A 13,929-nucleotide genomic window follows, 5' to 3' on the forward strand; every position below is an offset into this window, starting at 1 on the left:
GTAGGAAAAATAATGTTGAAGGAAAACCAGCATGGCTTCATTGTAGGTAGATCCTGCCTTAATAACCTTGTTTCTTTTTATGACCAGGTCACAAAATGCTTAGATGCAGGAGTTGAGGTAGATGTCATCTACTTGGATTTTAAAAAGGCCTTTCATACAGTGTCACATCCCATTCTTACAAATAAATTAAGTGGTTGTGCAGTAAATTATTACATGGTCAGGTGGGTGGAAAATTGGCTTATGGGACACACCCAAGGGTGGTGGTGGACAGGTCATTTTTGACCTGGAAAAATGTGGGCAGTGGAGTTCCCCACGGTTCGGTCTGTGGACCTGTGCTGTTCAGTATTTTCATAAGTGACTTGAATGACGGCATGGAAAGCACTCTGTCCAAATCCATGGACAACACCAAATTATGGGGCAAAGTAAACATACTGGAGGGCAGGGATTGGATTCAGGAGGATTTGGACAGCTTGGGAAAGTGGGCAGAACAGAATAGGATGCAGTTTAACAAAGAAAAGTGCAAAGTGCTGCATCTAGGGAGAAAGAATCACTAACACACCTACTAAGGAAGTCTAAGGAGGCGATGCTTCCCCTCTACGCAGCATTGGTAAGACCACAGCTTGAGTACTGAATCCAGTTCTGGGCACCGCACTTCAAGAGGGATGTGGATAACCTTGAGAGGGTCCAGAGAAGGGCCACTTGTATGGTTAAGGGCCTTCAGGTAAAATCCAATGAGGAAAGATTGCAGGATGTGAATCTCTTCAGCCTTTGCAAAGGAAGGCTGAGAGGGGATCTTGTGGCCATCTACAAATTCATTTGGGGGGGGTAACGACAGCAAGGAATAGAGGATATGCTGTTTACCAGGGTACCACTTGGAACAACGGTCATAAACTGATGGAGAGCTGATTTAGCCAGGAAAATTTTCTTTACAGTGAGGGTTACCAAAATCTGCAATAGGCTTCTAAGGGAGGTGGTGCTCTCCCCTACCATAGAGGTCTTTAAGAGAAGACTAGACAAGCACCGAGCTGGGGTCATCTGACCCCAGGACTCTTTCTTGCCCAGGGCAGGAGGTAGACTAAAATCTACTGAGGTCCCTTCTGACCCAAACATCTATGAAATCTATTTGTTATTATTTTAGAACTATGATTTGTTTTTTGTATGTTAAAAATACCTTAGTATGTGAAATTTAATATATGTAGTGTGTATTCAGCTACACAAAATGTAGTCATTTTGCTTCTGCTTTGGGAGCCAGGGGGAATCTATACATTCATTAAGGTGCAGTGGTTACTGCACATTTAATTTAGTACTTAAATAATCAAGTACTAAATAAATGCATGATAACCAGAGTTACTGTGCAGTAGTGCTTGCTGCTGAATTCCTTTTTTGTGATGCTACTGTGCAGTAACTTATAATGCTGTGCAGTAGAGTATTAGCACCCTTTTTGCCATGATGCACTGCTACGCAGTATTATTAGGCTACTGAAGAGATAGCATGTTGTGTAGACACACCCAGTGTGTCACTTCCTTGCACTGTATAGGCATCCCCTATATACACATCCAGAGAAGGGCAGGAGGGGTACACTACAGAGGGAGAAGAGAAGCTGAAGCTAAAAGACAAATGTTGACAAAAGAACAAATATATATGAATTGGCCACAGTTATATTTGGGCCAGAAATTAGAAGAAGATTACTAAGATAAGTGAGGCTCTGGAACACCCTTAGAACAGAAAGAATGGGCACAAGAAACATACCTGGATTTTAGATTCAATTTGATAAATTTATGGTAAATTTATGAATGTGATTATAGGAGGTTTCTTTCAGTCCTATACGCATAGGTTCAAATCACCTCACAATAATCTCAATGCTCCTTCCCATACCCCATTCAGTTTCAAATATCTCTTACTTTCTGAGATCTTCATGGGCAGCCAGCTGGTTCTCTATCCTGCCGAGACCTTCTGGGGTTGGCAAGGCTGGCTTGAACCTCTAAGTATGGTATAAATCTTGTAAGTATATGACACTACTTGGGAAATCACTTCAAGAAAGTGACCTGTAAGTTTTCTTTTCTTGAAAGATAAAGCTAACTCTTTCCTGGTGATGTCTAGTAAGATAAAGGCATCCCTCATGATCTCATTTGTCTTAGGTGTATAATTTATCTTTAAATAAATAAAAATGGGACAGTGTTTATACAAATAAATAATAATAGGGTAGAGATCAATGATCTAAGGTCAGGAGAAAGGCAATTTCAGGGGCATCATAGAGGAGCTCTCAACCTCTTTTTATTTAGTAGTTACCATCCATCTGCAGGAGTCTTAAGTACCCCTTGTTCTTAGAGTAGTCTTGTGAGTTGCCTCTTGTCAGTCTGTGAAGAAGGAAGATTATTATAGTAAAGAGTGCTCTACTCAATGTATTGTCTGAATATGAAGCCTGGATGTGAGGGCCTAGAAAGAAGTTCAAGTCAAGAAGGTTACAGGCTTGAGTGTCCTACAGGACGGTGGTTTTATGCACAGTGATCAGTCAAGGAGGTAGTGCAGCATGCTTCAGAGGAAGACTCTATTTTAGCCAAATAGTTCTGCTATGGCTACACTGACTACAAACACTGACACTTTTGGGACAGAGTAGATGAAAAACAAAATCCTGAATATTTTGAAGAGGAACTGCCGCTACTAGATCAGGACGTCTTTATTAGGCCTGTGCAAATAGGTAGTTATTTGATTCGGCTTCAGATCTGGCCAATTTGCATACCGGCAATCTGATTCAGAGCTCTGGATTGCTTTCCTGCTTTGATTTGGCCAAATTGGCTCCAAAGCTTTGAAGCTGCTTCGGAGATCTGGCCGTAGGGTATAATGGGGAATCAATGAAGTATCTATACATTTGTTGTTTTTTGCATGATTTGGATGAAACTTGAAGGGGGTGGTAGCCCCTGCAGAGGCCACAAAGTCTGCCAAGTTTCAAGGAGATAGGTTCAGGGGTTTCTGGGAAACTGTACCCCAAATTCTTGAAAGCAAAACTCCTGTCATGTGTGTGTTAAGCCACAGCGGGGTCAAAACTGCAGGGGTGGTAGCCCTTGCTGAGGCCACAAAGTATGCCAAGTTTCAAGGAGCTAGCTGCAGGGGGTTGGGGGAAACTGCACCTCAAGCTGCTGACAGGCAAAACTTGTGACATAGATGACCCTGTGTGTGTTAAGGCACAGTGGGGTGAAAAGTGCAGGGATGGTAGCCCCTGTAGAGGCCACAAAGCCTGCCAAGTTTCAAGGAGATAGATGTGGGGAAACTGCACCCCAAATTCTTGAAAGCAAAGCTCATGTCATATGTATGTGTCCCCCAGGGGGAGACAAATGGAGGTCCTGGAGCACCCTCTCATGGCAGGACCCAAGGCTGGGGTGAGCTCTTGGAAGGACCAAACCAAAAGCCTAAGAAGGGGGCTTACTTACTTCGACAGGAAAAGCTGCGCTGCACCAAGAAGAGCTGCCAGCATGGTTCGTCAGCCACTTTTATTTGCGGCTGGGAGCGGCGCCGGCAGATGACGTCATCAAAAACTGCCACCCGGCAGATTTAAAAGCCAGCAGCGGGGAAACAGCACAGGCAGCAGCTAAGCCAGGGACAGGAGGCGAAGCTGCTCCCTGAGCTACAAGACTGCAGAAGCAACGGATCTGCAAGGGGCCAGACAGGAACCCACTAGAAGGGCCCTGGCTCCCTTAAAAGGGTAAACACCCAGCTCGGCAGGACAACTGGGCCAAGGAAGATGGAGTTGAGGGATCCCAATGACTGCAGATGCTGGAGTCATGAGTGGGGTGGGCTGTGGCCTGAATCCCTACTATTCCTTTTCTTTTCTCTTTTTTTTTTTGTTCACATTAGCATCTTGAAGGGCACCCAGAGCCCAAACCGAGAAGGTCATCCCCGACTAACTGAAAGGGTCAAGAAGAGGAGTGGAGGCAGCCTCGTCAAATGTGATAGCTCGAAGACAAGGTCAAGGCAGATGTTGAGGCAGAACCAGTCCCGCACCCTGTAGACACCTGGGGCAAAGAAAGACACTGAGGGATGGGCAAGAGGGAACAAGAGCAGGAGGGAACATCAAAGAGACAAGCCAGCGATCTATCACCTGGTCATCCTGAAGCCTGGCTTATGGCTGGGGTGTAGAGGAGGTGGAGTCCCAAGAATGCCCACAAGGGGCAGCACCTGGTCCACAAGGTCCCGTGAGGGAGAACCCCACTACTGAAAGGAAGATCAAGTCATGGCAGGCAACTGTCAGGGCCTCTCTCAGGGCTGAATGCAGCCCAGTGCCCAAGTCCCAGGGACACATCCCACAGCCTGAACTGGGCGTGTGCTCTAAGGCTGCTACAGAGCACCTATACCAAACCAGGCAGGTGCAATGTGTTACACCATGTCAGGGTGAAAACTGCAGGGGTGGTCACACCTACTGAGGCCATGAAGTCTGCCAAGTTTCAAGATGATAGATGCAGGGGGAGTCTGGCTTCTGGGGTCCTGCACCCGGTAGTGCATGGGTCATTTTCGACCCTGCTGTGCAACAAACTATTGTGTAGTTGCTACTGTGCAGTCGCAGTGGCATCACAGTGCCTAGCAATGCTGCATCACCGTATTGATGAGCTATGCTACCATAGTTCATTGCTATGGTGATGTAGTGTTTCATAAAGATGCACCCAACGTGTATATTGGAAGAGGGAAACTTAGCTTTAGGCTGAAATGGCCAAGGGAAATGTTCAGTTGCACTTTACAGAATCTTTGCAATACTTTTGTGAGCTTAGGAAAGCCTGTTATAATAATTAGCAGCTTATTGCCTTTATCTGAAGTGAAACTACACAATATTTTTTCATTGACCTCCTATTACAGACAAAACACTGTTGGCCAGTTTTGTTAGAACTTTATCTAAGTCTGCTCCATCTGCTCCATCATAGCTATTTTTTTTTTACCAAAGGACAAAATGGTAATTCAAAAAATTAGGATAGCCTTATGTTTGAATTTCATTGCTTTTGTTGACAATACATCTTATATAAATTGTTATTTTCATATCATGAAAGTATATTTTGTGTGAAAATTTTAATCTTTTACACTTAACTTCTCAATGCATAGGATTAGTTTTACATCTAGTAAACTGGTACATTCTCTGACCTGCAACCATTGTTTGAATACAAGCTGGGTTTTCAAACAGGAATCTCAAGAGTTATAAACTCTTTTATTACTTGGGAAAAAGATTATAATCCACATAATAAACGTATACAATAAGCTACAGCAGAAGTAAACACAAGCCACGCAAATCATCTGGAGTTTTATAATTTGTTGTCTGATACATTTTATAACTTTCTACAAAACAAAAGATTGTCTTTGTTAGTTCAGAAGTTTTTAAAAAATCACTAACTAATTAGGTGCTCTGCTACTATATACTGCACTTCACTTGGTAAAAATATAATTAATTGCACAGACTTCATGCACAGCATAATTGTTTGAAACATGATGTTTGTTTGTTTCCAACCCAAATGATTAACTTTCCAGTTTGACTATATCCTTACATCTTAACACTGAATAAGTTACTCTTATGTTATGGAGAACATCTCCATTCTCATGATGTTGTGCAGTACTTTTAATTTGTTCTCAAGAAAATCACTATAAACTAATTTGCTGCTCTGCAAGAATGTGGTGAGATGCATTAATCATGATGGAATCTAATTTGGTCCTGTATAACCCACTCTGCAGAAGAGAAAACTCTTACTTGTATTACTGAAGGAGCATGATTCGCACCTAGTTTTAGTTAAACCAGTGTTAATACAAGACCAACTCCAGTATAAAATAAAAAGGAATTGGAATTCCAAGTGGTTCTACTCAAAAGTCAAAATGGAGCCATATAAAACAAGTGGTGAATCTTTTTCTTGGCTTTTAAAAACCTCTCAAAACACTGACTGTATATATCCCATGCATTTCTCACTACTAGTATAATATCATTTTTACCCATTGCCTTCGGTTTGAAAATCTTATTTTGTTGGGATACTGTACCAGTTAGAAAACACTGAAGATATTAAAAAAAAAACCACCCAACAACCCCCCACCCAGCAGAAATTCTCATATTAAAAATGGTGAATATGAACATGCATTATACACAGATTTGTCATACCCATAACAACTGAATATGCCACATTTCCCTGAATTACAATATTGAACTATAATTTCTTTTGTCTTTTACTAGAGGGAATCTTCCACAAATCTGGTCTTTGACCCCATTCCTCAGAAACATAAAGGAAAAACAAAAGGAGACAGAGAAGAAGAAAAATCCATCAATTGCCACAGCACTCAACAGCCACCCATTTCAAATGGATGCAAAGCATAAAGGGGCTGTACTCAAATGCAGCTGTGAATAAGTATGGGACCAAATGCTGACATTAGAATAATTCTTCATGTATTTCTTTAAACATGAATAGTCAGGAGAAGACACTTTTCCCTTCCACTGATAACTAGTATTACGAGCCCTGCTATTTCTTTTCCCTTTCCATTTTGGCCAGATGGGATACACACTGTCCTTGGACTTACGACACAGTTGGTTTCTTAAGTCGAAATGTCATAACTTGGAACCAATTTTCCCATAGGAACAATGTTATAAATGGGGGATTGGTTCCTGAACCAAGGCCTGATACCCTATTTTCACCAAAAATAACCCAGATTTTTATACTCAATTATAGATGAGTAAGATAGCTACATCGATGTGTTGACATTGTAAACAGCAATCATACTGATTTGGACGGACTTCTTTGAGGTGACTTTGCTGGACTTTTTGAAGGGCTCTTGGTCAGACTTTTTGAAGGGCTCTTGGCTTAAGTCTTCTCAGGAGTCTCGGCTACAGGTTTTTCTGGAGACTTGTCTGCTTTCTGAAAGAAAGTGTCCAACTAAGTTTGGACGGACGTTCTCCAGGGAGATGGACGATGCGGCAAGCTTGTTCTCTGGGGTGGCGTGGCATTGGATCACGCATCATGAAGTCGAAACTGACATCAGAAAGTCGAAACAAGGTGTCAATTTATAAAGGTCATAAGTGCCGTTCGTTGCAACTCGAAATGTCTTAAGTCGAGGACTGCCTGTATATTTGATGGCATGAGTCTGGAAAAGGATGGGAGGTTTCAGGAATACTGTGCTCCCTTTTTCTTCTTCCTTCTGGCATCAGCTCTCTCTTCCCTGTTCCTCAAGTCAGACCCTCTCACTGCTGCTCCTCTATAATGCTCTAGGTCTCCTCACAATCACTGCCACCCATGATGAAACACAGACTCTTAATAGCCTGAAGGTTTAAGGTTTCTCTATTGGAGTGAAACCCGCTTCTAGTGAAGACAATAGCAATGCTATTCCCATTTACTTCAAAGAGAGCAGATCAGAACAATAATCTCTAAGGTCTTACTGCTGCCCTCGCTCATGCAATCTGTATTTTAAAGCTTTTTTTTTTTTTTTTTGCTACTATCAATGAACATTGTTTAAAATAGGCAGTGATGAATATCTTCATGCAAACACATTATCAGAGAGGTGTATTGAAATTCTGGTACACTAGTTTAATCAGGAGATATTCTATCTATGGTACTTTTTTCCATAATGTATTCTAACTCATAAGTTGTTTTTTGTGTGAGGTTGAATAACTACTGGAATTGGGGGTGTTTTTTTGTTTTCAACATCCTGCTGCAATATATCACTGTTCTAACCATTATTTGGCTTTTAATTTGGCTTTGGTTGAATAACATTTCTAAGTTATCCATTATTCTGCCGAATTTTGCAATTGTATATTCAAGTGCAGCCCTAGCTATGTACCCAGCAGCCACTCTGACAAACAATTGATCTTGGGATTATAAAACAAAATTAAGTTAAATAGACAGTGCCCAGAATGTTGAAAGCTTACTGAGATGACACCTTCAGGCTCCCAAGCATTTGTAATGCATGGCTACTCAGATTTTCCCTACCCGTTAATGCACGGCACAAGAAAAGGGAGCAAATGCCCAAGTCTCAACACTGGGCCAAGTCCATTAGCAAAGCTGGGACAACCTCATGCTGTATATTGATTTTACAAATTCCAGCAGAAACAGAAATAGGAATAGGCATAAAGTCTTCAGTCACAACAATGTTTCTCACCAGAGGAGCTCATGTGTAAGAAAAAAGGTTATGGAACAAAGATTTTATACAAACTTATCAGAACCAGGCATGGCACTAAAAGAGAATAGTTATGGAGGGTAATCTGTTTTTGACAAATAGGATACATTCCTGTTTATGTATTTCATTTCTTTCCTTCATCTGTGCTAAACTGTATTATAACTTTGACAGACAAGAAGACACACTCGAACTAGATCTGATCTATCTGTGATGTCCTCAGTACCTAAGGCAAGAGTTTTCTAAGATTCCACTGTCAAAGGCAGTGAATTCCTAATCGGTTGCATAGAGCTGATCTTGTTCTATATAAAATGTAGGTAAAACATCTCGTTACATGACACTATTTCTGTTTCTGTGACACACATGAGCAGTGCAAATACTTTAAATTGCAGCTGGCACATAAGAGTCTAGTGGATATTGCAGAAAATACAAAACGCTGACCCTAGACATTGGGTCCTTGGTTGCCAGAGGAGCAGGGAATAATACTGCAATTTTCAGAAGGTATGGAATTATGACAGAGCCTCATTCTTCTGTGCCTGCTCCCTGTGCAGGCAAGGGCATACCTGCTGCAGCAAAGAACTAATAGCAGCCATCATTTTTTTCTCTCGGTTTTATTTCAAAGATTGAGCGAATCCTTACATGGTGCAAAGGGAACAATCTATGTGACTGTGTTCATATCAAGCTGCAAATGTTTTTCAGTTTAATATAATATTCCCTTTTGGTAAACCTCTTCCCCTTGGTGCTGAGAGCTTGTGGTATTCTTCAGGACTATAAACTCCAATTCTCTCAATATCCTTGGAGGAGATGTGGCCACCAGAAAGAGATCCTGTTTTGATTTGTAAATTGATTCTTTTCTTGTGTGGGATCAGACCTGCCAAGAGCTCATGTGGCCCACACGAAAACCAAATCTGCTGTGGTCCATAAGATCTCTCTTTCTTTTTCACTCCCTGCCTTTTCATCTTGGCCAAGACACTTATAATTAGCTGGGACTGGGGAAGAAAGACACACATTAAAGTCTTTCCCTGGGAAGGTCTTTCTATCCTACTATGTGCAGAGGGCTGTGTGCTAGGGCTGCGGAAAATTTCACCCAGCATTTCATTTCAAAGCTGTTTCGAGCTTGAAACTGCAAAATCAAAATGAAACAAAAGCCTTTGAAACAGTTTCAAAACAAAACAAGGGAACTCAAAACATTTTGAAAGTTTCAAAATAATTTGCGTTTCGAAGCCAGGCTTACTGGCTTCAGCACCGGTCTGAGCCAGGAGCTGAGGGAACTCTGATAGGTTTTATATCTGTACTTACATGTAAGGTTTTTATTATGTCATGAAAGAAAAAAGTCCAGCATTAGAATTCTCTTGCTGCATTTTCCCTAAACCTCTCATCTGTTTTTTAAAAGTAGAAATTACTTTGATTCTTTTCCCTTCTCTTTACTTGCTGACCTTTTTTCCACCCCCCGAGTGTTTTCCCATATGTTGTTATGTCCATGCATGAAAACCTTGGCTTCAACTCCCTTTCATTTCCTGATTTCCTACACTTCAATTATACTTTAATGGCTGTACATGCAATCACGATGACACAAGAGTATGTCATGAATGAAGTCTATTTTCTACTACGCCAAGTTCTGAGAACTACTGGTGATATAATTTGAGTTGCTTACTTTTATAGTCTCTTTAGGGCAAATGCCTTCTCTATTGTAGTATAATAATCTAGCAAACTCTAGGTGTGCTGTTCCTCTTACCCCTTGCAACAGCATTTTATTTCCCAGATTAGTCCTGCATTACAGCTGGCAACTGTAAAGAATTCCCCGAAGTTGTAGAAGTTACAACTTTCAGACAGTATAATTAGACACTGCTCATTAGAATTAGAAGCAATATAAACAAACATTGATTTTAATAAATAAAGGAAAAGAGAGCAGTAATGATGAGCACATTCCCAATGTGGGACTTCACACCAGTAGCTCTGTGCAAGCTGGGGTGCTGTGAATGGGGAAACCCATTCAGGGTCAGTATGGACCCTGGGTCCACGAGGCAGCGGTCATTAGGTTTTATAGCTAAAAGGTACTGGGAAAGTAGAAGCAGTGGATACGTGACTTGGCACTGAGTGTGGTTTGGCACTCCTAGGAAAAGAAGAATCAGAGAAGAGAAGAAACATGCTTATATTCCAGCAAGGCTTTGGTTCAGTGAGTAAGGATGATTTAAGCAGTTTTCTTTTATTTTGTTCAGTCCTGTTTGGCTGAAGATGAAAAACAAGAAGGTGTGGGACTACAGGAGGAAAACAGGGAGCAACTCTTGCTTTATTCTCCCTATTTCCTTTCCTCCATTTTCCATACCACTTTCTTCCTATTCTTTTTTCTTCAAATCTGAGCTTCTACACTGCTTAACTGTAAACACCCTCTATGAAATAACTGAATTGTCTTATTCAGACTTCCAGTTTTCAAGGACTCCAGTTTGTGAATCTGTGACAGTCCCCGCTAACACTTTTCTAATTATTCTTTGATCACTTTGAAATGTAATATTATCAGGAGCTGGTAGGGTGGCAATTCCGAGAGCATATAAGCATTTTAATAACCATTTATATTATTTGTTCTTTTCCTGACTCCTCAGTTTAGTCACAGGGTAATTCTTTTCCCAGAAAAAATATGCACATTCATCATTTACAAAGAGAGGGTACAAATAACTGTTCACATCTGAGCTATTTTCTAATTCTTTTTTTGCTTCCCTTCTACTTCATCATTCTTAACCTAAACACAACCTATCTTATTTCATAATCTGAGCACTGTCAGAGTTTTAGGAATGATATTTTATATTTAGGATTGTAAAAGCTCAGTGCTAACTAGTGCACTTTTAGTAGTACTTTCCCCCTTGAAAATTGTTTACCTGTCCTTTTCCTAAGCTCATCGCGGATTGGGGTAGAACTGTGTCTTGCCATTTTTGTAAGGCTTTTCTATGGATCCATCCCAGGAATCTGCATTAGAACTCAGCATATAGCTGCTGAAAGGTCCACAGATTCACTAAGACAGTGTGGTTTATTAACTGCATTCTAGCAGATTTCCATGGAGGCGGAAGTAAAGTATATAGGATCCTAATAGGGGAGCCTAGATACAGCCAAACTCTGTGATGGAGCATGCTGTCTTTTCGTTATAAGGCCAGCCTTCTGCAGGATGTAAATTTATCCATTAATTGAGAGTCCGTAAGCTTTGTCTAGGATGGGGTATTTATCCATACCCTTCTATCCGCCTTATTCTTTCCTAGTCTTTTTGCCCATGTGAAATCAAAATGGTGGTTTGGAAATTGCCTCCTATATTCAAGATATGCAATTGCAGCAAGGCAAGGCATGCAAGCATTTTAGTTAAATGCGATACTAACACGAGTTTCATGCCTGACACGTTGCTTACATGTTTCCAGTTAGCACATCCTGATGGTTCCTATGATAAAATTAGACAAGGAATAATATATATATATTTAGGTGACTAACTAAACACCAGAAGTTTACAGGATCAACAAGATTTCATCTTTCACATTCTAAGAGACTTCCCCTTTTCTGTAGATTATATCTATCTTACCAAGTGGTAAGACCTGTCTGCAGAAAGTCCTGGTGCCTCCCAGTTGTGGCATCTGGGGGCTCTGAGCAAGGAAAATCAGCTGTTAATTAGCAAGTTGAGTAATCTGCTTGTCCCTCTCTCTCTACCCCCACTGGAGCTACGTCCTGTCCCCCAACATGACTCTTTCCCATACCTGACCCAAACACAGTATGAAACCATATCCAATTAGCCCTTTCCTACCTTGGAAACACTCTATATTAGAAAAATAATTTGGCATGTAGAAAGACTATTTTTCCAGAGCTGCCGGCATCCATCACAAGCAAATAGCTTTGCCCTCCTAATATGAGACATCTTTGCCTTTTCTACCACTTAGCTTTCAGCCTCTGTGAACTTGCTGTGGATATAGAGAGACCTTGATACTGCCCCTATTTAAATTAGTTTAAATTTCCTATATTTCTTTTCAGTTATATACTTGTACTTGCTAGTCTTATTTCAGTGTCAGTGCAAAGACAGTATCTTCTGATCTCTTCTTATGAGTCTAAATGTCCAGAATTGAACTGCGTGGAGAATATATGGCAATACTGCGCACTGAAGCAGACCATCATGATTGAACAAACGTTAACAAATCCATGCTAATGTGCGGAGCCAATTTGTTTAATCCTATAGTCTTAGTGCAACAAATATTCTTTTGCTGTTACAAATTTCTATCATACTGGGCACATCTACACATGCAATTAATTTGAAGCAATAAAAACTCTGGCACACACTGCCAAAGTTCATTGCTTCTGGGCACTGTTTACACATGTGCCTGGGAACTGCCGCACGTTTAGTGGTAGTACTTATATTTACAAGCACAAACCTGTGGCAGAGTTTATTACTTTACTGAAGCTTAATAGGGTTGCACGTGTAGATGCTGAGATGTTTACCACCAAGCTAATTAGGCAGCTCTGCAGTAAACATCTCGTAAGTGTCCACAGAGGTTGAGATGGCTCTACTTAGGACACTGGGATATTTATGAAGCCACAGGAGACAGGTGAGGTATCAGAGGCCTGAAAAAGGGCCAAGGTAGTTCCCCTCTTTAAAAAAGGCAAAAAAGACCTGGAGAACTAGAGACCTGTTAGCCTCACCTCAATACCTAGGAAGTTACTTTGGCATATCCTAAGAAAGTTCATTTGCAAGCATCTGGAGGAGAGACTGATCATAAGCAGCCAGCATGGATTTGCTAAGAACATAGATTTCCTAAGAAATGCTAAGAACAAATTGTGTCAAACAAATTTGATTTCCTTCTTTGACAAAGTAACAGTTTGGGTGGATGAAGGGAATGCTGTGGATATAACGCATCTGGACTTCAGCAAGGCTTTTGACAAGGTCCTGCATGACCTTCTCAGACAAAATTGGTGAAATGTAGGCTGGGCAAAACTACTTTAAGGTGAATAGACAACTGGCTCAATAACCACAAGTGAAGGGTAATTATAAAAGCATCCATGTCAGAATGGCAGGAGGCTTTGAGTGGAGTCCCACAGGGGTCTGTCCTGGGCCCAGGACAACTCACCATGTTTATTAATGATTTCAAAGCTGGCATAGAAAGCTTCCTAAGCAACTTTGCAGATGACAAAAAAATGGGTAGGATTGGAGGAGAGGAGAACAATTCAGAAAGATTCTGACGGAACAGAAAGCTGGACTGGAGCTAACAGGATAAAGTTCAGTGCAGATAAATGCAAGGTGTAGTGCTTCGGAAGGAATAATCAAAACCACAGATACAAAATGGGTCATACCTGGCTGGATGGCAGAATTATGGAGATTGATGTGGGGGTCTTGGTAGATCACAGACTTAGTGACTCTACAGTGGGATGCGGCTGCACAAAAGGCAATGTGGTTTTGGGATGTATCAATAGAAGCATTAGATGCAAGACAAGTGGGATGACAATGCCTCTCTACTTGGCACTGGTTAAGCCTCATCTACTGTATTATGTGCAGTTCTGGGCTCCAGATTTTAAAAAGGACATGGAGAAATTAGAGAGGGTCCAAAGATGGGTGACAAGAATGATAAAGGCCTTGGAAAAGCAAGTCATATGAGGAAGGGGTGAAGGAGCTAGCTTGCAGAAGTGCTTAAGAAGGAACATGATAGCAGTCTTCAAATAACGGAAGGGTTGCTATAAAGAAAGGGAAAAACACATTTTCTCTCTTGCTTCAGAGTAGGGCATGGATCAATGGCTTGAAGTTGCAGCGAAGTAAGTTTAGACTGGATATCAGGAAAAACTTTGTCACTG

General features: G+C 41.1%; 1 protein-coding gene across 4 annotated transcripts in view; it reads right to left on the reverse strand.

Annotated features, from left to right (window-relative positions):
• ATRNL1 (attractin like 1) overlaps positions 1 to 13,929 on the reverse strand; it is a 1,104,086-nt gene that overhangs the window by 133,571 nt on the left and 956,586 nt on the right. Inside the window, exon 29 of one of the 4 annotated variants that reach the window (XM_090056524.1) lies at positions 6,730 to 6,983. The exons of the other annotated variants lie outside the window; for them this stretch is intronic. Coding sequence (XP_089912650.1) covers positions 6,970 to 6,983 — 14 coding nt within the window. The 3' untranslated portion in view covers positions 6,730 to 6,969. Of the gene's footprint in view, positions 1 to 6,729; positions 6,984 to 13,929 lie in introns of those variants that run through there. 4 annotated transcript variants of the gene reach the window in all.

This window comes from Crocodylus siamensis, chromosome 7 (assembly GCF_052110815.1).
Source record: "Crocodylus siamensis isolate JL-2025a chromosome 7, ASM5211081v1, whole genome shotgun sequence".
Classification (NCBI taxonomy): domain Eukaryota; kingdom Metazoa; phylum Chordata; order Crocodylia; family Crocodylidae; genus Crocodylus; species Crocodylus siamensis.